This window comes from Hyperolius riggenbachi, chromosome 7 (genome assembly GCF_040937935.1).
Source record: "Hyperolius riggenbachi isolate aHypRig1 chromosome 7, aHypRig1.pri, whole genome shotgun sequence".
Taxonomy (NCBI): domain Eukaryota; kingdom Metazoa; phylum Chordata; class Amphibia; order Anura; family Hyperoliidae; genus Hyperolius; species Hyperolius riggenbachi.
In genome coordinates, this window is record NC_090652.1 from 121460237 (window position 1) to 121486113 (window position 25877).

General features: G+C 44.1%; 1 protein-coding gene across 1 annotated transcript in view; it reads left to right on the top strand.

The window, feature by feature from the left end:
• Positions 1–232: 232 nt before the first annotated feature.
• PRKAR1B (protein kinase cAMP-dependent type I regulatory subunit beta) overlaps positions 233–25877 on the top strand; it is a 341670-nt gene continuing 316025 nt past the window's right edge. The window contains exons 1-2 of the mRNA XM_068244605.1: positions 233–496; positions 23752–23955. Of these exons, the coding sequence (XP_068100706.1) occupies positions 23782–23955 (174 nt within the window). The 5' untranslated portion in view covers positions 233–496; positions 23752–23781. The remainder of the gene's footprint in view (positions 497–23751; positions 23956–25877) is intronic.

Genomic DNA, 25877 nt, shown 5'->3' on the forward strand with positions numbered 1-25877 from the left:
AGAGGGACAGTTGGGAGCTATGAATATTGCTGCAAGTGGAAAAATAAGCTTTTGCAAGCAAACGCAATTGCAAGTGGAAAAGCAGCCAAGTACTGACTGCAATGCCTATGCATTATAGGTTTATACTAGAAAGCACTGGATTGAATGGTAATCATTTTCTGTCTGCCTGGAGCTCTGGCAGCCAGTCACGTGGTACAGCAGCAGCAGCCACATGACACTAGTGACAGGTAGCTGACGGTGGGAGGACAGCAGTGACACACTAGCTGCAGTGCATTGCAAGAGATGCTTGAAAACGAGGTGGAGTGACGTCAGCAGCGCCTCCTGGCAGTGTCAGTGCTGGGAGTCCGGGCCCGTCACCTTCTGCGCTCATCACTGCCCCTCATCCTTCACCACCATTATCCAGAGCTGCAGGAGGACCCCCCAGCCAGAGATCTGCACCGCACAGCATCCTCCTCCAGCCCCTCCTCTTCCTTCCTCCCTGGATAACTAACTAACGGTAAGAGGGACCCTCATTCTGCTGCTCCATCCCAGGCAGGTCCATCAGCAGCAGAGCCACAGCTGGGCATACACGTCAGTGACGTCACATCACCCGCCACTAGGGCCACTTCATGTGTCATCAGCTCTGCAGCCTTCTTGTCAACAACCCCCCTCCTCTTCCCTGCTTTTTGCTGCACACTGCACAGACACAGATAACTGCTATGTCTCATTGTCTCTGGCTGCAACCAGCTGCAGTATGTCTGTCTATTCCTGATCCATTGCATGCTCATCCTCCTGCTTCATTCATTGGGGCTCATCATCCTTTGGTTATACAGCTGGGGAGAGGAGCTGTGCCTGCTCTGATGGTTGTGTTGTGCGGGGATCTCCCGATGCAGGGGTTGGCCTGGCCTAGCTCATGGTAACACAGAGATGTTTACAGCTGTTTGCCTGTAAACAGCACAGACACAGCTGTTAGCAGTCAGTCAGGCTGTGTTGCTTTCACAGCAGAAATGTCCATTTCTATTGCTTTTTTTAAATCATATTCGTTGCTGAGATAAAAACAGTAAAGCTTTATGGTGTCTGCACAGAATGTAATGCATACATCAGCCAAAATCTATGGCTAGGTATGCACATTGGATGGTTGTTGTCTGTGCAGTAGATCTAATTGCTAGGTACACACATTATGTATGTACCATACTGTCATTAGAGATCTATTGTTATGCACACACATAACATGGTAATTGTCTGTGCAGTACTATTACCCGAAGCCTATGGTTGTGTACACCAGGGCTGTGGAGTCGGAGTCGTGGAGTCGGGCAATTTTGGGTGCCTGGAGTCGGAGTCGGGAAAAAATGCACCGACTCCGACGCCTAATGAATTTGTAACTGTAATTAAAATAGAAAATATGATAAAATGTTCTATTTCTCAGATAATAGTCATTAAAAATAATGTATATATACAGTATATATACAGTAATAGCTGTGCTTAGTCCACAAAAATGAAATAAACCAATCAAAATTAGTTACTTGTGCTGCTTCAATAAAGCAGTCCCCGTATTTTTAAGGTCAGATATACATATCTGATTGTGACTGTATATATGATGTGTACACAGGAATCTCTTATATATACTAAATAACATCTGTGCTGTAAGAATAAAGCCTGATGTGTAGCTGTGTCACTAATAGAGATGGTCAACGAGATGGAAATAATTCTGCATTGATGCTGATTTATGCAAATGTATGCACTCCCTTTGCTGATGAAATCAAATAATTTGATATGTTGTTAAAATTTGGTTTGGTGACTACAAATTAAAGGGTACCTGAGACGGATGAAAAGTAAAGTTTTATACATACCTGGGGCTTCCTCCAGCCCCCTTCAGGCTAATCAGTCCCTCGCTGTCCTTCACCACCCGGATCTTCTGCTATGAGTCCTGGTAATTCAGCCAGTCAGCGCTGTCCGGCCGCATGCCGCTCCCACAGCCAGGAACATTCTGCACCTGCGCAATAGTGCTGCACAGGTGTAGTATGCTCCTGGCGGCGGAGTGTGTGCATGCGCACTACGCCCGACTGGCTCAAGTACCTGGACTCATAGCAGAAGATCCAGGTGGCGGAGGAGGACAAAGAGGGACTGATTATCCTGAAGGCGGCTGGAGGAAGCCCCAGGTATGTATAAAACTTTAATTTCATCTGTCTCAGGTTTACTTTGTTACGCAGTAGTACTATACTCTACATATGCACTCCCCACAGAGCTGCAGGGAATCCACTGAGAATGCTGTGCACATTGAACACAGAGGTGTTGTCTGTTTACAATCTCCTCATTCCCCTGCAGAGTACCTGCACATCATTCTTACATGTACCCACACTTACATTGCCTAGGGCCTGATAGATGTTCTTTGTTCCGGTTTGTACCTTTTACAAGTACTCTTACCAAGGACTAGTTTTAGTCTAAAGGGAATACATATAGTAGTCTACATATCCTTCTCACTTCAGTTGTCTTGTAAAATTCCTAAGCGTTGGCAGTTAAGAGACGAATTTCATGTTACATACTTTTAATCAACAAAATTGTAATATGCAAATTAGAGGAGTCGGAGTCGTGGAGTCGGAGTCGGTGGAATCCTAAACTGAGGAGTCGGAGTCGGTGGATTTTTGGACCGACTCCACAGCCCTGGTGTACACACATTAGATGCTTGTTGTCTGCGCAGAACTGTCATTAGAGATCTATGTCTGTGCAGTATTATCATCAGAGACCAGTGGTTGTGTACACGCATTAGATGCTTGTTGTCTGTGCAGTGCTATTATTAAAGATCTATGGTTATGTACACACATTAGACGGTTGTTGTCTGTGTAGTACTATGATCAGAGATCTATGGTTGTGTACACACATTAGATCAGGGGTCCCCAAACTTTTTCCGTCAAGGGCCGGGTCAACATACTTCAAACTAATGGGGGGCCGGAGCATACATGATATGATGTAGAACACATTACATTGAACGTAGGTAGTGTAAATTATTACCCATTTACACGTGAAGCCCTTTTGTCCCCCATTTAACCAAAGCATATATTATGCCCCCAATACAGCATGTGCAGATAGTAAAAAAAACTCTTTTTGCCAGACAGTGAAGCATACTCTGTCTGACAGTGAAGCATGCCTGTCGTTCAATTGGACAGCAGTGTCACCTGATGCAGAATTTGATTGGAAGCCAACGAATGACTGCTCGCTGGCTTCCCTGTGGATTGATGGCACCAGCACTGCTATTTTATCTGCGAGACACCAATATTTAAAGATGCAGTTGACCGCATCTAGACTATAAGTAATACATTTTGTGAGTGGAGGGCCGGTGAAAAAGCCTCAGGGGGCCGCATTCAGCCCGTGGGCCTTAGTTTGAGGACCACTGCATTAGATGGTTGTTGTCTGTGTAGTACTATGATCAGAGATCTATGGTTGTCTACAGAGACTATCTTCAGAGACCTATGGCTAAGTATACATCATACATGTCAAACTTCAGCCTGCAGGCCAAATCTGGCCCTCGGAGCCATCAGATTTGGCCCTCAGGTGAATTCCCCACTTTGCATTATGTTTGGCTCACTCTAGACCACCAGAGAAGCTATATTGGAGGATAAGCCCTAGATCACCAGATAAGTCATATGGGGAAGGGGAAAGCACTAGATACCAGAGAACTATTGGAGAGATTGGAGGCCACTAGACACCAGGGAACTGTATAGGGAAATGAGTAGGCCACTAGACACTAGGAAACTGTATACGGGAGAGAAAGAGGACCACTAAACATCCGGGAATTGTTTAAGGGAGGGAGGAAAAACCACTAAACACCAGGGAATGGTATAGATGAGGGAGAACCACTAAACACCAGGGAACGGTATAGAGGAGGGAGTAGTGCACCAGTGAACCATATAGGGGGAGGAGGGGGCTATTAGACACCTGGGAACTTTATAAGGGAGAGAGGTGGCTACTAGACATTGATGGTGACCCATGGAGTATGCCGATAAGGCTACATTTACGCTCTCACTGCCTGATCTAGCGGCTGAATACTGGCTCTGCCTCTGACACAAGCGACCTGGGTTCGAATCTTGGCTCTGCCTGTTCAGTAAGCCAGCTCCTGTTCAGTAAGCCAGCTCCTATTCAGTAGGAGACCTTGGGCAAGACTCCCTAACACTTCTACTGCCTATAGAGCGCGGCCTAGTGGCTGCAGCTATGGCACTTTGAGTCTGCCAGGAGAAAAGTCGATAAAAATATGGATAAGTTTCTTATTTTAATATCAGCAGCCATTTCCCAGACGTTTGTGTATATGTAATCTTTCTGTTATGTATTTCTGGAAATGAACCAAGGCTTGGTTCACACGGGAGCTTGCGGGGCTGAAAACGCAGCGTTTCATGTGGACCATGTTTAGGGCCTGTACACACTGCTGTGCTTAGGTGATTAACTGCTGTTAAAACAAAACGTTGTGCCAAACCACTTCCATTCATTTGAATAGAACAGCAGTTAATCACCTCAGGGCCTGTACACACTGCTGCGCTTGTGCTGCGTTTCAAATGAATGGAAGCGGTTTTGCACATTGTTTTGCCATGTTTGTGCAAACATGGCAGCAGATTCCATCGTCTCGTCACAAACACAATATGCCGGGTCTCCATGTCGATTTCCTGTTGTGGAAAGCACTGCAAAAGTTAACAAAAGTCAGCAAAGGACATGCAAAGCAAACGTTTGGAGGAGATGGAGCAAAGAACAATATTGAACAGAAAATGACACGTTTAGAGGAGGTGAAGCAAAGAAAATTGTGGCCTAGCCACAGGAAATTCCCCCCACAGCAAATGACGCAGCCAAGCTCCTTTGCGATGCAGTCTGAAATCGAGCTGTGTGAGCTAGTGACCCAGATTCAACACATGTTCAACAATCTGGGACAACAATATCTCTGATTTCAGCAACAATGGGAAAAAGGCACATGCATGGGATAATGTATGTCTACATTTGTAACCCAGATATAAAGAATAAAGTGGTGCCACGAAATAAAAAATTACGTAAGTAAAACTGCATTGTCATATATGTCTGATAGTGTGTCCACATGTGTTCTATATACACTTGCCTGACTGTGGAGCTCACATTCTAATTCTACCATAGTCATAGTCTAAAGTACTACCATGCTATGGATTTTTTAATGTATTTATAAAGCAGTGCCACTGTCATCTTCTGCAGCACTTTACAGAGTACACAATCATGTGCCTGACAGTGCTCGGAGGAGCACACAATCTAATCCTACCATATTATTATTATTATTATGTATTTATATAGCACTGACATCTTCTGCAGCACATTACAGAGTACATACGGTAGTCATGTCACTGACTGTCCTCAAAGGAGCTCACAATCTAAATCTACCACAGTAATAGTCTAATGTACTACCATGCTATGCATTTTTTTAATGTACTTAAATAGCACCGCCACTGTCATCTTCAGCAGCACTTTACAGAGTACACAGTGTTTAATAATGTGTCAATATTATATATATACTGTGTATATATATATATATATATATATATAATTATTGACCATTGCAAGCAATTACGTAATTTATATTGTTTTCTTACAGTTGAATTGGTGAAGAGAAAATGGAAATCAATAAGAGACAGATACCAGAAAGATGGGAAAAATCAAAAGGGAGTCATGGAGTGGACGTCCTCCCATTACAGTTACCTGCATTGCAGGGGCGTTTCTAGCCTTTTTGTCGCTCCAGGCAAGAAGTCCTGTGTCACCCCTCCCCCCTAAAAAAAAACCACCACACGCTGGAGAATATAAATCATGTGCTGTATAGGGTGGATGCATAATACAGGGAGTCCCTGGGAGACAAACGACCCGCTGATCCTGTTGCATTTCGTTGCACACCACCTGCCTTCTCTACCCCAACCCAATGTGCTAGCACAGAGTACAGCGCAGCAGAAGCTGTGCTCCCACCTCTATGCTGGTGTCCAGTGTTGTGCTTCCGTCTGTCCACTCACCACTCGCCCTAGTGTCTAACATCTCTTTCTGCATGTAGCGTGATTAGGGCACCATTTCACTTTAATCCTTCTCTGGATGCACAAGGGGGCAGAGGTGAGACAGGGGGGCTGAAGGTGGCACAAGGAGACAGAAAGAGGGACAAAGGGAGACAGAAGGAGGCACAAAGGGAGACAGAAGTAAAAGTGGCACAAAGAGACAGGAGGTAGAAATACCCATGGGGGCGTGGCTTCATTAAGTGTGCAGGGCTTAATCAGGGACATTTCCCCCCCCCCCCCCAGGATCAATGACAATCCAGGCAGTGGCCTGTAATGCCTATGCCTAAAAACGCTCCTGCAGCAGTGAATCAGTGAATTGAGTTACCTCCAGAAGACCATAAACAGGAGAAAGTAAGAATGCTATTATATTAGTGTTCTTTAGACAATCAATGACTAAAAGGGGATTATAAGAGGAGGATGGGTTTCTTCTCCTAGGTAGCTGTTCCATTTGGAGGTTAGAATTTGCTTAGTGGGACAGTTGTGATAAGGAGGGCATGAAGGAAGTATTCCAGCTGGTCAACAAGAGATGACAAGCTGCACGTATCACATGGGTAATTGTCACTCTGTACTACAATGTGATTTGATCTACATCTAATAAAAATAATACAACTTGAGGGGGGAGAGTAAATGTTTGTAGCATAAGATTGCTAATTAGTGACCAAAAAGGTTTATATTAATATTTATTTCTCTCATTCTAACTTGTGTGTTATAGACCTGGCAACATTTGTGTTTTATCTTTAGAACAACCAGTAATATGGCCAGAGTGCTTTCTGAAGAGTCTGATAAGGAGCAACACAAGAATACTCAGAAGCCTTTCTTTTGTCTGGCCAGTCCAACTCAGAAAATAGAGATACAGAGGAAGACACAAGCACAGATTCCCAATTGCCAAGACCAGTATCCCCTAAAATTCAAGTCTCTAAATGAAATGTAGCCAGGCTAAACCTGTGCAGGCTGTCCAGCAACATAATGCTGAGGTTCTTAATATGATAAAAGAAGTGTCTACATGTCTGGAGAGGTGTCTACAGACCAAGGACAATTTTGTTGCTTTGGAGAAGGATGCCAGCGAGGAGATTCCAGAATGTATCGACGGATTAAAACTGGATTTATTGAAAACTATCATGCACTACAAGAAGGGAAGAGTACAAGTTCCCAGGGAATCTTGGAATGTGAGTCCTTGTCAAGAAGAACCAGGGCCATCCCATGTATTTCAGAACAGCTATCCATTTTCAGTGGAGACCTACTCTCCACTATCACCACTAATAACCCAACGAGACTGGTTCCCTTACAATACAAACCAGGCTTCAACAGGTTTTGGGCAGGCCGGGTATCCAGTACAGCTTCCTTAAAGAGAATCTGTATTGTTAAAATCACACAAAAGTAAACATACCAGTGCGTTAGGGGACATCTCCTATTACCCTCTATCACAATTTCGCCGCTCCCCGCCGCATTAAAAGTGTTTAAAAACAGTTTTTAAAAGTTTGTTATAAACAAACAAAATGGCCACCAAAACAGGAAGTAGGTTGATGTACAGTATGTCCACACATAGAAAATACATCCATACACAAGCAGGCTGTATACAGCCTTCCTTTTGAATCTCAAGAGATCATTTGTGTGTTTCTTTCCCCCTGCATCTCTCATGCACTGAAGTTTCAGGCTGCACTTTTTGTTATAAACTGTTCTTATATCACCTTGCTTCGACACCACCGTCTCACAGACTGTGAGATCACTTGACTCTCCACACAGCGAACAGGAGATAGACTTTCTCAGGCTTCTTCAATGTTTACGTTATTTATTCAGGAAACGGGAATACAGATAGATACATTCATCATATCCTAGCCATGCCAATCTTCATGTTGCGTTACAAGCTCATGATTAGACTCCCTGCTGAAGTCAATCAGGTACCTTCTTCCTAACTACGTTACACTAAACTACTTATGTACAGCATACATTATATCAGATTACAGAAAGGAAGAACATGCTTAGAGGTCCCAGTCGGCATTGCGAGCTAGTGCGGAAGGAAGAAGCAGAAGTGAGCTCTCATAGCTCCCTCAGCTTTTAATACCGACTAGGAAAGAGTTAAATATGACATCATCTTCGCCACCCCCTAGACCAGATTATTGGTGGACCCACTCGTGGTGTCATCATACACACCTACTTGATTAATATTCAATGAGGCATTTGACCCCTATGCAGGAACGTGGATGTTTAGTAAATATGGCCAATGTTTTCTGTTCCTGTGGTGTAGTGTTAAGGTCAGAGTAGTCCGATGGCCTTCTTTTAGGAACATGTTCTCAGTATCTGCGTGTATCCTCTGCTACACGCAGACCCTGAGATGCCTCTGCCTGCATCACAAAACCTCTATTTATTTTAAAGGCATACACTGCGGACAAGCCTTTTACATAAAACTCAGGCCAAATAACTGAGGCCTACTTAAATTATAACAATCCCCCCTAAAACGGCTTGACCCGCAGATCCCAGCGTCTGAACCTCCCAGTACCTGGTTTCTTTTCTTTTATGTTTCACTTTTCGATGTTCGTGCTCACACAACTTCTCTGCTCTAGGCGATTACCCCTGGAAGAGAGAGAGCAAGACCTCTTGGTCTTCCTGTAACCAGGCTCTCTGGGGAGGCCCTACTTCTAAGTCCCTCTATACCACATGCTCAGCATTTGCGTCACTTACGTATCACTCACAAACTTGCATGACCACAGAAAAGTGAAACTCGTTTGGTTGTTACAAAACGGAGCAGTGCCAGGTGCCTTCTAAAAGAGCGCCTTTATACAATCAGCTCCATCACAGGTACTACTAAACCTATACCCGTAACCCTGTATATCCCTTAAAGAGAACCCGAGGTGGCTTTGTATAACGTTAGTGGGGCACAGAGGCTGGTTGGGCACACTAACACCAGCCTCTGTTGCCCCATGGTGTGTGTCAAAGACCCCCCTGCTCGCCGCTATACCCCCGCAATACTGGCGACACGCAGCGTGTCGCCAGCACAATGTTTACCCTAGCGCTGTCTGTCAGCGCCGCTCCGCCGCCTCCTCCGCATCGCCGCTACCCGCCCTCGTCCCTTCCCTCACGCTGATTGGAGGGAAGGGACGAGGGCGGGTAGCGGCGATGCGGAGGAGGCGGGGGAGCGGCGCTGACAGACAGCGCTAGGGTAAACATTGTGCTGGCGACGCGCTGCGTGTCGCCAGCACTGCGGGAAGAATAGCGGCGAGCAGGGGGGTCTTTGACACACACCATGGGGCAACAGAGGCTGGTGTTAGTGTGCCCAACCAGCCTCTGTGCCCCACTAACGTTATACAAAGCCACCTCGGGTTCTCTTTAATTTAAACTATTGGTTCAGGAGATTGTTTATGAGGCACCAATCTCTGGACCAGGTTCATGTGTTTTACGTAATTTTAACCCGCAACCTCACCTGGATAATGATGCCTAACGTTGTCATCCCCATCCAGACGACCAGTGGGTGTAGAAAGAACTTTGGAACTGCAGAGGCCCAGTCCGAGTGTCCCTGGAACATCACCGGAACCTTTGTCCACCAGGTCAGACTGGAACTCACCTGCTCATTTTTGTGTTCTACCTCGTGAAGATCACCTGTATCATGGTGAAATCTTACCTCTAACTTAGTGTACTGTTTGTTTAACCTTTGTAACAAAATGTGGTCGTCTTGGATCAAACCCTGTTCCCCTTTGTCCCATGTCGTGTTCTCTTTCAGGACGGGAACTACCCGTGAAACTTTGCACTTTAGAGTTCTCTTAACAATTTGAGAAACAACGTCATCCAACCTGGATGACTGGATCCATATGGGATCTCCGCTCCCACAATATGTTCCCCTTGGAAAATCTCCCTTATCGGAACAATTATGAGAATATTCCTTGAATGTATCATTAGACCTTATGTTAAAAAACCAAACCTTTCCTTCAGCCACCGGAACTATCGGTTGGGCTTCAGGGTGGATCTTTTGAATGGTATCCTCGCATTCTGCGTTCTTGAGCCTGCAGGCTTCTTCACTAAATTTGACTTGCCCCGGCCAACGCAGGTACTTCTGCAAGAATTGCCTGCATGAGGACAACTCTACTTGCTTCACCTCCCCGTCTAGCACCAAAAAAGGTTGACCTCTCAGGTCCTGGTGTGAGACACGGGTTGAGGTGGGAACCAAGGAAGTGGCGGTGCCTAAAGGAATCTTGCACCGTTTCCCTTTGTTCACCCAAACATCTCGAAGCTGCCATGCAAAAGATCCTTCTCCAGAAAAATTAATATATCTCCCCTTGTCCAATCTCAGTTGGACAGGATCTTTAAGCATCTCCCTGACAAAATATGCCCCCAACCGTCCTGATTGGACCTCTTCCCCCCTTACGTCCTGAGGCACAATATGTACCTGAGGTCGGGAAGACAGTACTCTCTGCAATCTTTCAATTAAGAGTACCTCTTCACTTACCCACCTAGCATGAGGATAAGCGGCTGCATATGGACTGTGTAATATCGTCCCCTGTGGTGACCCGTGTGGTGTGAATGGGGTTCCCTGTGTTGGCTTTCCCTCCCCCGGGACCGCTCTCCCCACCCTCTTTGTCACCTGGAAATGTGGCTTGATCTCGATTTTTGCTTCTTGTTTTGAGAACCACCCACCCTCGGCTTTCCAGCCTTTACGTGTGTATAGTTGTTTCAGAGGCACTCTCTGTTGGTAGCTCCAGAGTGTGATGTTGTCCCCCGCGTCTCTCCGGCAGGAGAATTGACGCCTCCTACTCGTTCCTCTCCAATCTGGAACCATCTCACTCTGCATAACCAAGACAAGGTACCCCTGAATCACACACTCCACCTTTTGCACGTACCCATTGTACTGCAATGTACCTTTTAACAAACCTTTGGATCGGTGCGTCGATTCTGGGAGTGTGGTACCCAATAGCAGATTTATACTGCCATTCAATTCCCACTGCCCGCACACCTGACCCTTCAGACCTTTCACCCCCCTTGTGCCCTGAAATTTGTTTTCTCCTGGCACAAGTGCTCTTTTCCTCCGTCCCTGCATGGTCCATCTGTGCCAAGCGGAGGGAGGTGTGAAAGGATTAGTACCTCTGTCACCCAACATCAACATGTTTGGGCCTTGCATTCTCATTAACCCCTTATTATACATGAGAATGTCCTCTCTTCGTTCTCCTAGGACGAAATGGCAACCTAGGATCACCATCAGCACGGTACTCTTCATTATAAAAACACCACCTTGGGAAAGAAAAACATTAGCAATTTGCACTATGCTTTGCTCAGTCAGTTTTTTTAGACATTTTCCGATCTCAGGAACCTCGGTTTTTAGTCTCTTTCCAATTTCAGGAATCTCGTGTTTTAGTCTCTTTCCAATTTCAGGAATCTCGTGTTTCTCCAAACTTAGATTGGCATCTGGAACCTTTCGCTTATCCGACTGACATCTCCAGCTTTGCTGCCAGCACTGCAGCTGTCTCGAGTCCATATTGCCCAACTCCTGAAATCAAAATACAAACAAATCAATTCTTATTAATGATTTGGGATTCGCCCTGCGGCTTGTACTCTTTACACTTTAAATTGATCAATATATACCGTAATTGATCTCGTTGCTTTATGGTTCTCATGAACTCTGTTTACTCTTATTGGTAGATTGGAGTTAAACTTCACCCCCCTACCTATTTAAAAAACGTTACCGCTCTGAAGCAGCGGCGACGGAAACCCGGATTGGTCAACTCCCTTTTTTCCAACCTCCGGCACCCCCCTGATGCACCGTCCCCCCCTATACTCTATTGGGAACTCATGCTGCACCACCCATTAAGGTGCCCCACTTACAGGAATGATCCCGTAAGCAACTCAGTACAGACACTTTCCTGACCTGCACTGCTACGTGTGTCCCTGCACCTAGCTGGGACACACTTTCTATCCGTGAGCCTGCAACTTGCTTGGCTCACGTATGCGGACACTCCCTGTGTCCAGACTTCTTCTGAGGAAATCATCTGGAAGCCAAGAAACTCAGTAGAATCACTCTACTGTCCCCACTCTGGACCCCCCCCCCCAGCTGCTTCCGTGCACGGCGCCTTGTGCACAGCTGTGACATGGGACGTGGGATCCCCCCCAGCACATCCTCCCCCCTGCCATCGGGGCGTGCCTATCAGTGGGCGCTTTTTGCCCCCTCCCCTCCTGATACATCATGCAGATGGGAGTGGCTTTCTCAGAAACCTGACGCCATGTTGAGTCATGGCATGCCAGCCAAGATGGCTGCTATCAATCTCCCGGGTTTCGGCACCACTGTTATAAACTGTTCTTATATCACCTTGCTTCGACACCACCGTCTCACAGACTGTGAGATCACTTGACTCTCCACACAGCGAACAGGAGATAGACTTTCTCAGGCTTCTTCAATGTTTACGTTATTTATTCAGGAAACAGGAATACAGATAGATACATGCATCATATCCTAGCCATGCCAATCTTCATGTTGCGTTACAAGCTCGTGATTAGACTCCCTGCTGAAGTCAATCAGGTACCTTCTTCTTAACTACGTTACACTAAACTACCTATGTACAGCATACATTATATCAGATTACAGAAAGGAAGAACATGCTTAGAGGTCCCAGTCGGCCTTGCGAGCTAGTGCGGAAGGAAGAAGCAGAAGTGAGCTCTCATAGCTCCCTCAGCTTTTAATACCGACTAGGAAAGAGTTAAATATGACATCATCTTCGCCACCCCCTAGACCAGATTATTGGTGGACCCACTCGTGGTGTCATCATACACACCTACTTGATTAATAATCAATGAGGCATTTGACCCCTATGCAGGAACGTGGATGTTTAGTAAATATGGCCAATGTTTTCTGTTCCTGTGGTGTAGTGTTAAGGTCAGAGTAGTCCGATGGCCTTCTTTTAGGAACATGTTCTCAGTATCTGCGTGTATCCTCTGCTACACGCAGACCCTGAGATGCCTCTGCCTGCATCACAAAACCTCTATTTATTTTAAAGGCATACACTGCGGACAAGCCTTTTACATAAAACTCAGGCCAAGTAACTGAGGCCTACTTAAATTATAACACTTTTCTTCCTGCAAACAGCTTTGCCCTTGTCTGTAATTCCTCACTATGTGAAAGCCCAGCCAGCTCAGAGGACGATTTATCCAGCTTGTAAAAGATAAGAGAGAAGAGAGAAGCTGCTCTAATCTAAATAACACACAGGCAGTGTGCATATAGGGGCCTGGAAGGGGGAGTTCATAGCAGAACCACAACACTGAAGAACTTGGCAGCCTTCCAGACACAGGCTGACAAGTCTGACAAGAGAGAGATAAGTTGATTTATTAACAGAGACTGTGACAGTACAAAGTGCTGCAGTAAGCCAGAACACATTAGAATAGCTTTTGGAACTTGTAGGATGATAAAAAACAGGATGCAATTTTTGTTACGGAGTCTCTTTAAGGTGCATACACACATCAGACTGTAGTCTTTGGAAAATGAAAGATCACAGACCAATCTTACCACCCTTCATGTAGTATGAGAGCCATACCTTCACAGTCTATTCTATAGAGCTGAACTCCCCATCAGAAAAAAATCTTTGCAAGATGCTGCACACAAAGATGCTGTAGAGACACTCAAAAGATCTGTTCCTGCCAAAAATCCATTCCTGCAAAATGCAATGATAGTCTATGGGATCTGCAGATCCTCATACACACATGATTTAACTGACATTCATCTGCAGATCAGATCCACCAGGATGGATTTTCAGATCTGCAGATGATTGCTTGATCTGCAGATGAATGTCAGTTAAATCATGTGTGTATGATGATCTGCAGATCCCATAGACTATCATTGCATTTTGCAGGAACGGATTTTTGGCAGGAACAGATCTTTTGCAGATACTGATCTTTTGTGTCTGCACAGCATCTTTGTGTGCAGCATCTTGCAAAGATTTTTTTCTGATGTGGAGTTCAGCTCCATAGAATAGACTGTGTAGAGTATGGCTCTCATACTACATGAAGGGTGGTAAGATTGGTCTGTGATCTTTCATTTTCCAAAGACTATAGTCTGATGTGTGTATAAGCCTTTAGGCTTCAACTTCAATTACCAATGGAGAGCCGAGTACATCGGAGGCTATTGATACCTCGTTAAATTTAGTTTCCAGGTGTTGCACTTTTATTGACAACTAAAAATTAAGTTTTCACACAGGTTTCTCTCACCAAGTCTTCTGCTATTTGTAACCTGTGTTGGGACAGACCACCTTATCATGGTTGTGTACTCTGCTTTACCTTGGGCCATGGCTCAGTGGAAAGAATAGAATCCCCCGTGAGTTGAAGGGCAGTCTTAAAACAGGTCACATGGACAGAAAGTAAAATGTACACTTTAACCACTGATTCTGAAAGGTTTGCACTGATGTAAATTGGAGTTTAAAAAATATATATATACATATATTGTTGACCAGCCAGTGTTGGGCACTGTGATCACACTGTCCACTTTTGAGGTATGTGATAGACCTGCCTACTTCAGTTGTTCTTCACAGCCACCGTTGGCTGTGCCTCTCAGGTCCTCTTCTGCCACATGTGACCAGTGTTGGAACTGTCCACCTTCTCATGGTTGGGCACTTTGTTTTCTCTTGGGCCTTTTTCATGCTACAACATGGCTCAAGGGAAATTAGAGAATCCTCAGGAGTTGATGAACTGATCACATGGCAGAAATACATATGTTCTATAAAAACATGTTACAGACTCCCGACTTTACACTTTTACCAGCATTTCTGGTTGCGCTGATGTTTTGGGCTGTTTTGTCAAGTTTCGTATGCATGAGTGATTCAAGTTGAATCTGTTTCTAAAAATGTACATTCTTTTCTGTTTGAAAAAAAAAATAGTGTACTGTATATATTTAAGTAAAAAAAAAATGTTCAATAAATTTTTTTTTGCAACAGCAATGTTTTCATTTCTATGTTACAGTACAGGTTGTTGAATATACTGTATATACATTTGTGAACAAACCGCACTACAAACAAGTACTTTGTTGGTGATTTGTAACAATTGAATATGGTCAAGCATGTCATATTAACTTGGAACTATATCATTATATATCCATATGTATACTGTGTGTGTATATATATATATATATATATATATATATATATATATATATATATATATATATATATACTGTAGCTATTGGGTTGAACTGAAAACGCAGAAGTGAATGTAAAAAAAAAAAAAGCTAATGGAAGCAAAGTGGTATATCCATATGTTTTTCTCGGGACTGATCCTCAGACAAACCTATGGATGTCAGGGAGGACATCTTGTATGAGCGCTGTAAAAACAGCACAGGAGATTTGGCCACAGCCGGTGCCACCATAGACCGCAATAGGAATTACAGCTATAGCAGAGCTCAGTGACTGATTTGGGCACCGCCAGATAATAGCTGGAAGCCAAATTATGGCTTTTGCCCACTATCCATGGCTGCCTGGAGGGGGAATAGTAATTAACGCCGACGGGACTTGTGCAGAAGCATGGTAAGCAGTTTATTGGCTTTCCCCTGTGCCAAAATCTCCCAGTGGCTATGTTAGGTTTGCCATCTGGTACACTTGTCACATCCATATGCAATTATATAACATTTTTGTGCAATTCCGGTTCTATCCAAATAGTCACCAGGCTGTCCACACCTCTCTCCCAGCCCACAGCAGTGCACCTGTCCAGTGACAGCTACCCATAGTGCCTGCTACCCATCTCTCTACAAAAACCTTGTCTGTGCCAGCATGTTGGACTCCGTGCCTGAGCAGAATTCCAGCTACATATGCTAAGAGAAAGTCTATGTGGAAATCAAGAAAGGAATCAACTTGGCAGCAGAAATCATAGACTGGCAGCAGTACTCATCCTGCAGCCCTTCTCTGGCAAACTCTGTCTCTTTCCTCCTGCAAAGACTAGTCTATTCCCTTCATTTTGGCAGCAGAGATCTACTTTGGCAGCAATGCCCACCCTGCAGCCCCTTCTCTGGCTCTTCTTGGAAATAATAGCCCCCTGCCCAAAAAAACACTCCCTTCTTAAAAGCCCTCAGAAGTCCAGGGGGAAAAAACTGTCAAACTAAACGCTGCTCAACACTTTTAAAACCTATAAGCAACATTAAAAGCTTCAGCTTTTACAGCTGGTGTTAAACCATACCGTTCAAACGAGATGAAGATCAAAAGCCCCACTGATGCCCGTGTTAACCTAGCCCTAAGCAATCAGATTGTGCACTGCTATGACTCATTTCAAATCAATGTTTCTAGTGATAACTCATTTCAACATGTGATTCTTCCCAGAAGCACTGCAGTTAGCAAGTATTGCTCACAACTGAGTATAAGATACTATGTCCGTTGCATTGTGGTAAAGTGTAGCAGACAGTTGATGCATGATAGATATGCAGTGCATGCCCATACTTTTCTATGGGTAATTTCACACAGCAGTGCACATTTTTCCAGACAGTGGAATGTGTTGCCAATTATGAAATGTTCAGCACCCTTCACAGTGGTCCTGCAGTGGATATAGAGACAGGTAGTACCAGCCTACATGGCCCTTACCTGTAGGGGGTTCGCAGCAAAGCCTCCCTCCACTTTTCAGAGCACACTTCTCCAATGTAATGGACAAGAGCCCTTTCCTCATCATGCCCATAAGGAGGTGGGCGTTATAGCAGCAGCTGTCTGCACTCCCTCATCCACTGGTGATGTCACTTCCAGGTCCTGCCGTTTGCATACTCTTGCAATCTTTGCAATCATGTAGGGAACCTTCCATTTGAGGGAGACGCAACCGTGCACGGTCCCCTTCCCCCATTCCCGGCGGTGGTCATGCTCAGGTGGAGGGCTGTCTGCGTCTCTCGGATGCAGAATTAAATAGAAGGAAAGTGTGTGTGTGTGTGGGGGGGGGGGGGGTTCTCTCCCAATCATGTTATGATTTTGGGACAATCCTGGTTGCAGGAGTTTGTACTTTTTGCCTTCTAGGTAATGAAAGTCAGTTGCCTTCCAGTTACGTGTTATACCTTTGGACATGTCTTCTCTAGTTGGACCTCTGCAATCTGAGTGGCACTGGAGCAGACGTACATAAAATAATTCTGGTACCCTGGAGAGTGTTGTGCTTGGTCTTTCTCCCACCTGAGGAAGGGCTCCGCCCGAAACATGTTGTGTGTGTGCCTCTGCATGCTTCTCAATACAGTCATTTGCTGAAGCCATTTGTGTGCCGTCTCCATTTGTGTTACTTGTGCTTGGTCTCCCTGGCTGAAGAGATGCTGCTTTTAGTGGCAGGCCAGATTTGGGAACAGGAGTTGCGCTGCCATCTCACTTGGTGCCAGAGAATCGCATTGCTGCAGCGATCCCCAGCAGCTGAGAAGTTTAGGGAATCAGGCCTTTCATTGTTATGTGCGCATTGGTGTTGGCAAACCTGCTGTCAATACAGTGGTACCTACCCTAGATCTAGGATCTGGTAGAGAATATAGTGGCGTGCATGAAATAGAGGCGCGGTGAAATTTGGGTGTCCAGGAAAAGCCGATAGTAGTATATTGGTATTTTAAAATTTACCAATATTTTATTACAGCAAAACCTAACCGTATTCTCACACAGAACTCTCCCTCTACAATACCTAATCTTAACTACCCCCCGGACACCTAACCTTAACTCCCCCCACTGCTAACCTTAACCACCCCCTACCCATACCTAAACTTAACCATCTCTCCCACGGCTAATCTTAACTGCCCCCCCCCCCCCGGCTAACATTAGCTACCCCCTTACACGTAACCCTAACCCCCTGCACGCCTACCCATACCTAAACTTAACCATCTCTCTCATGGCTAACCTTAACTGCCCCCCCCCGGCTAACATTAGCTACCCCCTTACACGTAACCCTAACCCCCTGCATGCCTAACCGTAACCTACCCCTTTCTAACCTTAACAGCCCCCCCAGCTAACCATAACTCACGCCTCCCCATGGCTAAATTTAGCTATTCCCTCCTTATGCCTGTCCTTAGCCCCCCCCCACACACACACACACACCCACCCCCTCAATTACTAAACTGCTACAAAACTGAAAAATTTCAGCCCCCCCCCCCCCCCTCCCGTGCAGTGCAGAAAGAAAGGAAGAGAGGATGTCCCCCGAATGCTAATTTTGTGGAACTGGAAGATTGTTCCAGAAGTTTTCATTCACACAGGAAAATGATCATTCAGAAAACTTCCTGATGTCCAGATAAGTGTGCAAGTGACATTGTCGTCCTTTGTTTTCATATGAGGGTTACATCAGAGGGGATCCTTTTCCAGCTAGAAGAATGCTGGACGCATAATCTGTTGTAGTGACATTAATGTTAAAGTTATTCTTTACATAATGTTGACTTGTTAGTTACACGGAGTGTCGCAGAGTACATGCACGCAAAGTGAGGTCAGTATCCAGACAAATGTAATTATTATCCAGGGACACAGAGTGTAGGATATACTGTATAATGATCAGACATAACATTAAAACTACTTAAATCAGACCTAAATCCAGAACGAATACGGAGATGACACAAGGCAGTTACTTCCTGGTTTCATGGGAGTACAGAAACGGTTAACCCCCTGTGTGTAGAAATAGCCTGTCTGAAAAGCACACCTGCAGCATAGATCAATGACAGCTCAAATTACAGTGGCTCACTACTAGCAGATAAGGGAGAATTAGACATGCTGTTATCTCTAAATGCATGGGGTTCTCTGTGAATTCCTTCTCTACTGTGGAAGAATTTAGGTCCTCTTTAATATTGTATAGGTCCCTGATGTGTCCTGACCCATTGAGGCATAGACTGCACTAAACCGCTGAGTATGTCCTGTGGTATCTAGCACACATTGCACATTATTATTATTATTTATTGTATTTATAAAGCGCCAACATATTACGCAGCGCTGGACAATAAATATATACAATGATACAAGGATGACATACATAGGGTTATACACATAGAACAAAGTTATACATACAAATTGTACAAAATACATGATCATGCAATATGGGCTGGTTAGGTAGGCCCAGTAATACAAGTACAGGCTGTCATAGGACAGGAGCACATGATCCTGTAGATTACACTAGGGAGTGGAGGACCCTGCCAGAGGCTTACAATCTACATGCTGCCAGCAGATCCTTTTAACCTCCCTGGCAGTGCATTTCTGTCTGGATTTATGGGTCTAAAAGTGGTAAATATTTTCAGGCATTTTAGGCCTCCAATTCTTAAGTTTTAACTCCTCAAAATATATCAGAATAAAGGCTTGGTAGACATTGTGCGTATAAATTAAAAACTGGAACACAAACTTGTTAAAATAATTGAAATTTATAAATAAACTTAAAAAAATTGTGTAACTGTACAAATAAGGCACCAGACTATACGGTATGTGTGTATATATATATATATATACCTAAAATACCTCCCGCGTGTGCTATATTTTGAAACGGAATGGCACAGAGGTAGAAATCACAATCGGGGCTGTAGATGTGTGATTCCTTTCAAACTTTATTCCCTTTGCTATCAGTCTTAGGCAGCAGGCAGAGAGTAGTCAAAATCCAGGCAGAGATCGGTGCAGGCGGCAGGCGGAGAGTAGTCAAAACCCAGCAGAGATCAGTGCAGGCGGCAGGCAGAGAGTAGTCAAAACCCAGCAGAGATTAGTGCAGGCGGCAGGCAGAGAGTAGTCAAAACCCAGCAGAGATTGGTGCAGGGGGCCGGCAGAGAGTAGTCAAAATCCAGGCAGAGGTCGTTGCAGGCGGCAGGCAGAGTGTAGTCAAAACCCAGGAAGAGGTTGGTGCAGGCGGCCGGCAGAGAATAGTGAAAATCCAGGCAGAGGTCAGTGCAGGCTGCAGGCAGAGAGTAGTCAAAATCCAGGCAAAAATCGGTAACAGTAAGGCAGAAGCACTTAGCTCAGAAGCAGTTGGGAATGGCTATATTGTTAACATCCTGTGCTTTCAAATGAGTTTGCCATCTCTGCCATGGCAGTCAGGTGACACGGGAGAGATCAAATGTCAACTTGTGATTAGAGACTAATGAGGAGGAATTAGACATGCTCTTCACCGTTATATGTTTTAAAGAACAAACATTTCTTCCCTACATTATCTTCTAAAGTTTGTTAGGGTGAAGTGTAGGAAACAGTTCTCCTATCAGACTATAGCTGTGGATGGAGTGGTTTCAGTCTGTAATTCTCTATTCTATGTGTCATGATCGCTGCTGCAGCAGGTATTGCTGGAAGTAGTAGTGCTGCAGCTCAGGCAGTTCTGATCTCTTTCCATGCAAGCTGCATAGCTTTGTCTGCCTTTCCCTGCTGTCAGCTTGTGACTGATTATCATTCACCTGTGTGGGAATCTGCATGTCTGCTCCCATTGGATGACCTCAGTATAAAGATCTGCTTCCTGCAGGACTCCTCGGGTTTTCATAGCTTCAGTTTAAGCCTGTCTTGCTGTCGCTTCAGCCCCCGATCGTGTTTCTTGTTCTAAAGATACTTTGCTGGTCTTTGCATCATATATTGGTTCATTGCCAATATATATGCATACCAGCACGTTTATTATTTTCCTTGTATTCGTGTTACGTTGATACATCAGTGTCGCTGATGTATACGTACACGAACTGTTTATATTCTGTGTGCAGTTAGTCAGCTTTCCAGCACGTTTTGGTAGGTTGCGCGTATCGTGATCACCCGTGCTGAGTTAGTTACCCTGCTCCTGGTTCTGTTTGTGGATTGCGTTCATCTCTGCGAAGAGATAACGAATCCTTCTGAATCCTGTTCTGTTACCGTTTGTGGATTGCGTTCATCTCTGCAAAGAGATAACGAATCCTTCTGAATCCTGTTCTGTTACTGTTTGTGGATTGCGTTCATCTCTGCGAAGAGATAACGAATCCTGTTCTGTTACCGTTTGTGGATTGCGTTCATCTCTGCGAAGAGATAGCGAATCCTTCTGAGTCCTGTTCCCTGTATTACTCCAGTCCTGGTTAGTGTTCCTGCTTATGTCATATATCGGTTCATTGCCGATATATACATATGTTAGTCAGACGTTACAAATAGTTTCATTGATAGCTGTAATTGTAATACGCTAGGAAACCATACTTATTGTATTTTTGTCTGTGTTACATTCATCTATCTTGATCCTGCTATTTCCTGACTATCCTGTCCTGTCTTTGTGAGGCACGCCATCGCTGCAACGCATTGGCTGCCTCATTCCAGTCTGTCTTGTTGTGGACGCTTGCTGTCACTAAGTAGCGGCTAGCTAGCAAGCGTTCATTCTGTCTACCTGTCCTGATCTCCTCAGTTCTGGTTTATGCGCTCAGCGCTACTTTGCGCTGAGACGTTATGGCGAAAGTATTGTTTGTGGCTGTCGGATCTGCACCGGCTCTGTGCGCCACAATCTCCTATTGGAGTCAGTCCTCCCCTCCACTATACTGGGGATAGCCTGTTTCCTTGTGCTAGTGTGTGTACCTCCTCCACGTCAGCTCATGCGTTGCATGCTGACTGTGGAGAATACACCACCAAGCCTTACACTATGTTATTTACATGTGTCTTCTGAATTAGCTGGTGTGTTGTGAAAAACCTGCTTTTAAAATATTCCCTGCTTGAACACGGTGCTTTAATACTGCTTCCTTAAAACGTTTGCACATAGGCCCTATTCACACTATGGGATATACCGTAGCTGTAAAAAGTATGGGAACACTTTGGAATTACATAGATTTCTGCACAAATTGGTAAAAAATATGATCTGATCTTCATCTAAGTCACAACAATAGGCAATCACATTCTGCTTAAACTAATACCACACAAATAATTAAAAGTTTCCATGTTTTTATTGAACAAACTATGTAAACATTCACATTACAGGTGGAAAAAGTATGTGAACCTCTAGACTAATGACATCTCCAAGAGCTAATTGGAGTGAGGTGTAATGCTGGGTACACACAATGCGTTTTTTCATTTGTTTTTCCATCCAAACAATTTCCATTTCGATTTTCCGATCGATTTCCGATTCGATTCTGTTATCTTATCTATTTCCATTCACTTCTAAGAGAAATCGATCAGAAAAACGATCAAAAATAAGATTGGACATGTCGGAAATGATCTATCAAACCATCTATCTAACACAAAATTGTATGGCGTGAACCTAGCATTAGCCAACTCGAGTAGAGTCAATGAGATGAGATTGGGAGGTGTTGGTTACAGCTGCCCTGCACTATAAAAACACACCAGCTTTGGGTTTGCTTCTCCCAAGAAGCATTGCCTGCTGTGAATGATGGAAACATTTAATCATGTGTGTGGTATTAGTTTAAGCAGACAGTGATTGTCTTTTGTTGTGATTTAGATGATCAGATCACATTTTATGACCAATTTGTGCAGAAATCCATATAATTCCAAAGGGTTCACATAGTTTTTACTGCTACTGTATCTACAAAACTACAGAAAAATTGCACAAAAATAGCACATGAAGTTCACCCGTCTTTCCGAAATCTCTATTGCTGCATATGCAAATAGCGCAACTTGCATATATAGCTAATATTTGTTAACATTGCTGTGCAGTGTATCAGCTTGCATAGATAGCAGAAGGTAAAAACATTACTGGGTACATTCAAATGTATAAATACAGCAGCTATGCAATAAAATGCAATGGAAGCTTTCAGAGCAGGTAAACTGTACTTATAATTTGTAAATGGACAATAATACTTGTGCACAAAAGCAAGTATGATAACTACAGTATATGGGTAATAAAAAGTAGGAAAACATGTTTTTATTAAATATTATGTCAGAGTTTAATCTCACTTTAACTTGGCAGTGGCATTGGTTAAGTCTCCATGGGTGGGCAACATTAATGGTAAGCACCATTATTGAGGCCACTTTTAGATTGCTGGCAGTCCCTCCCGAGAGTTATTGCTACCTGGGATTGTGCTGGGGTGGTAAATAGTATGGTGTGTAAGTTGTGTACTATAACAGATATGTGATGATATGATACATATTTGATGCAGCCGGGTGAATATGTGGTGGAGTGTGGCATGTGTGGTGCAGTGCAGGCTTTTGTATTGGTAACTGAGTAGAAATGCTTAGTGTTTTATTCACCATAATAGGATATTAACCCTTTAGCAGCCAATTTATTTAGAGGCTTGCAAGTGCTCGAGGCCAATTTATTTGAGCACATTTTTTTTATTTATTTATACATTTCCCTGCTTCCAATTAGTACTGATGTAGTGTGTCTTTATGGCCTCTTGTCATTAGAGGGCAGTGTGAGGCAATAACAGAGGACTTCTGCTTTCAGTTTCTATATTTTCTTACTTGTAGATGGAGAGATCAAAGCATTCCAAGAATTTACAGCACAACAAATTGTCGACTGAAGTCAAAAGCTGTGCACTTATCTCAAACGAGATAACTCTATTGAAGTTGCCAATGGGTCAATAATGTAAAATATGCCTTTGGAAAGCAACTATACCAGTTAGTATGATTTCTTTGGGAACCCATTGTTTTCTTGAAGCAAAATTCAGTTTACATGAGCCCTCCTTGAAACAAAGACCTGGTATAAACTGAGCACCACCTAGTGCTGAGTTCATTCCGGTTCATTCTGACACAGAGCTATGGGTGGGCAGCTAGAACACGGCCTTGTTTATGTGACACGTTGTACAGTATTTCATGAATTTGTGGTGCTAGGAAGCTCCTCCTCTATGAATCCATCTTTTTTTTGAAGTGTGGTGTGCCAGAGATTGTAGATGATATACCACCATGATGCTTCCCTTTCAACACTAAACTTGATTTCTCCCTAGGTCTTGTGGAGCTTCTACCACCATCCCAGAATGGCTTCTTCTTCCTCTTCTAATATAGAAGACGAAAGCTTGAAAGGCTGTGAAGTCTATGTACAGAAGTTCAACATTCAGCAAATCCTTAAAGAATGCATTGTGAACTTGTGTATCGCTAAGCCAGACCGCCCAATGAAGTTCTTGAAAGAGCACTTTGAAAAACTGGAGAAGGTTAGTGTCCTCTTCTTTGAGCTTTTGTGATATAAAGAGCCAGGTGTACTTTTCAGCTTGTCTGACGTGGGTGACAAACAATTGACCATGGTACAGGTTTTCAAGCACATTGTTTGTCCCTGGAAGGTGTGGGTAGCCTCCTGGTGGGTAGCCTCCTGCTTCTTCTTCCCATCCCCTCTACATTGGAGAGCACATGCTGCTAGGCCAGGGCTGTGGAGTCGGAGCAATTTTTGGGTACCTGGAGTCGGTGGTTTCATAAACTGAGGAGTCGGAGTCTAATTATTTTTTTTTCACAGCCCTGATAAGTATTAGACTAATGGTGGCCACTAATGATCCAACTTTTTTTATCCAATCTTACCATTTCTATCTAATATAAGGGAACTGTTTGAATTTTCATTCCACTATATTTACTTAATTTACCCTTATATTACATAAATTTGGTATGATTGGATGAAAAATATTAGATCATTAGTGGCCACTTTTAGAAGTCGAGGCGTTGGAACAATTTTGGGTACTTGGAGTTGCTGGTTTCGCAAACTGAGGAGTCGAATGATTTTTGTACCGACTCCACAGCCCTGTGCTAGGCTGAATGTTTATGCATAGCAGGGCTGCCAGCAAGCTGTTGACTGAAATTAGAACAATAATTCCATGCAGTTGAAGCTTTCTATATACACTCACCTGAAGGATTATTAGGAACACCATACTAATACGGTGTTTGACCCCCTTTCGCCTTCAGAACTGCCATAATTATACATGGCATTGATTCAACAAGGTGCTGAAAGCATTCTTTAGAAATGTTGGCCCATATTGATAGGATAGCATCTTGCAGTTGATGGAGATTTGTGGGATGCACATCCAGGGCACGAAGTTCCCGTTCCATCACATCCCAAATATGCTCTATTGGGTGGAGATCTGGTGACTGCGGGGGCCATTTTAGTACAGTGAACTCATTGTCATGTTCAAGAAACCAATTTGAATTGATTCAAGCTTTGTGACATGGTGCATTATCCTGCTGGAAGTAGCCATTTGAGGATGGGTACATGGTGGTCATGAAGGGATGGACATGATCAGAAACAATGCTCAGGTAGCCCGTGGCATTTAAAGGATGCCCAATTAGCACTAAGGGGTCTAAAGTGTGCCAAGAAAACATCCCCCACACCATTACACCACCACCACCACCAGCCTGCACAGTGGTAACAAGGCATTATGAATCTATGTTCTCATTCTGTTTACGCCAAATTCTGACTCTATCGAGACTCATCAGACCAGGCAACATTTTTCCAGTCCTTTTGGTGAGCTTGTGCAAATTATAGCCTCTTTTTCCCATTTGTAGTGGAGATGAGTGGTACCCAGTGGGGTCTTCTGCTGTTGTAGCCCATCTGCCTCAAGGTTGTGCATGTTGTGGCTTCACAAATGCTTTGCTGCATACCTCGGATGTAACGAGTGGTTATTTCAGTCAACGTTGCTCTTCTATCAGCTTGAATCAGTCGGCCCATTCTCCTCTGACCTCTAGCATCAACAAGGCATTTTCGCCCACAGGTCTGCCGCATACTGGATGTTTTTCCCTTTTCACAGCATTCTTTGTAAACCCTAGAAATGGTTGTACGTGAAAATCCCAGTAACTAAGCAGATTGTGAAATACTCAGACCGGCCCATCTGACACCAACAACCATGCCATGCTCAAAATTGCTTTAATCACCTTTGTTTCCCATTCTGACATTCAGTTTGGAGTTCAAGAGATTGTCTTGACCAGGACCACACCCCTAAATGCATTGAAGCAATTGCTATGTGATTATTTGGTGAGTGTGTATGTAGCTTTGGTCAAGACATTAGACATTTGTCTGCTAAAATGTCTATATTATTTGGTATGGTCGGCCAATTGGGGTGTGTGTTGATTAACCAAGAGACTCTTCATTGCTATA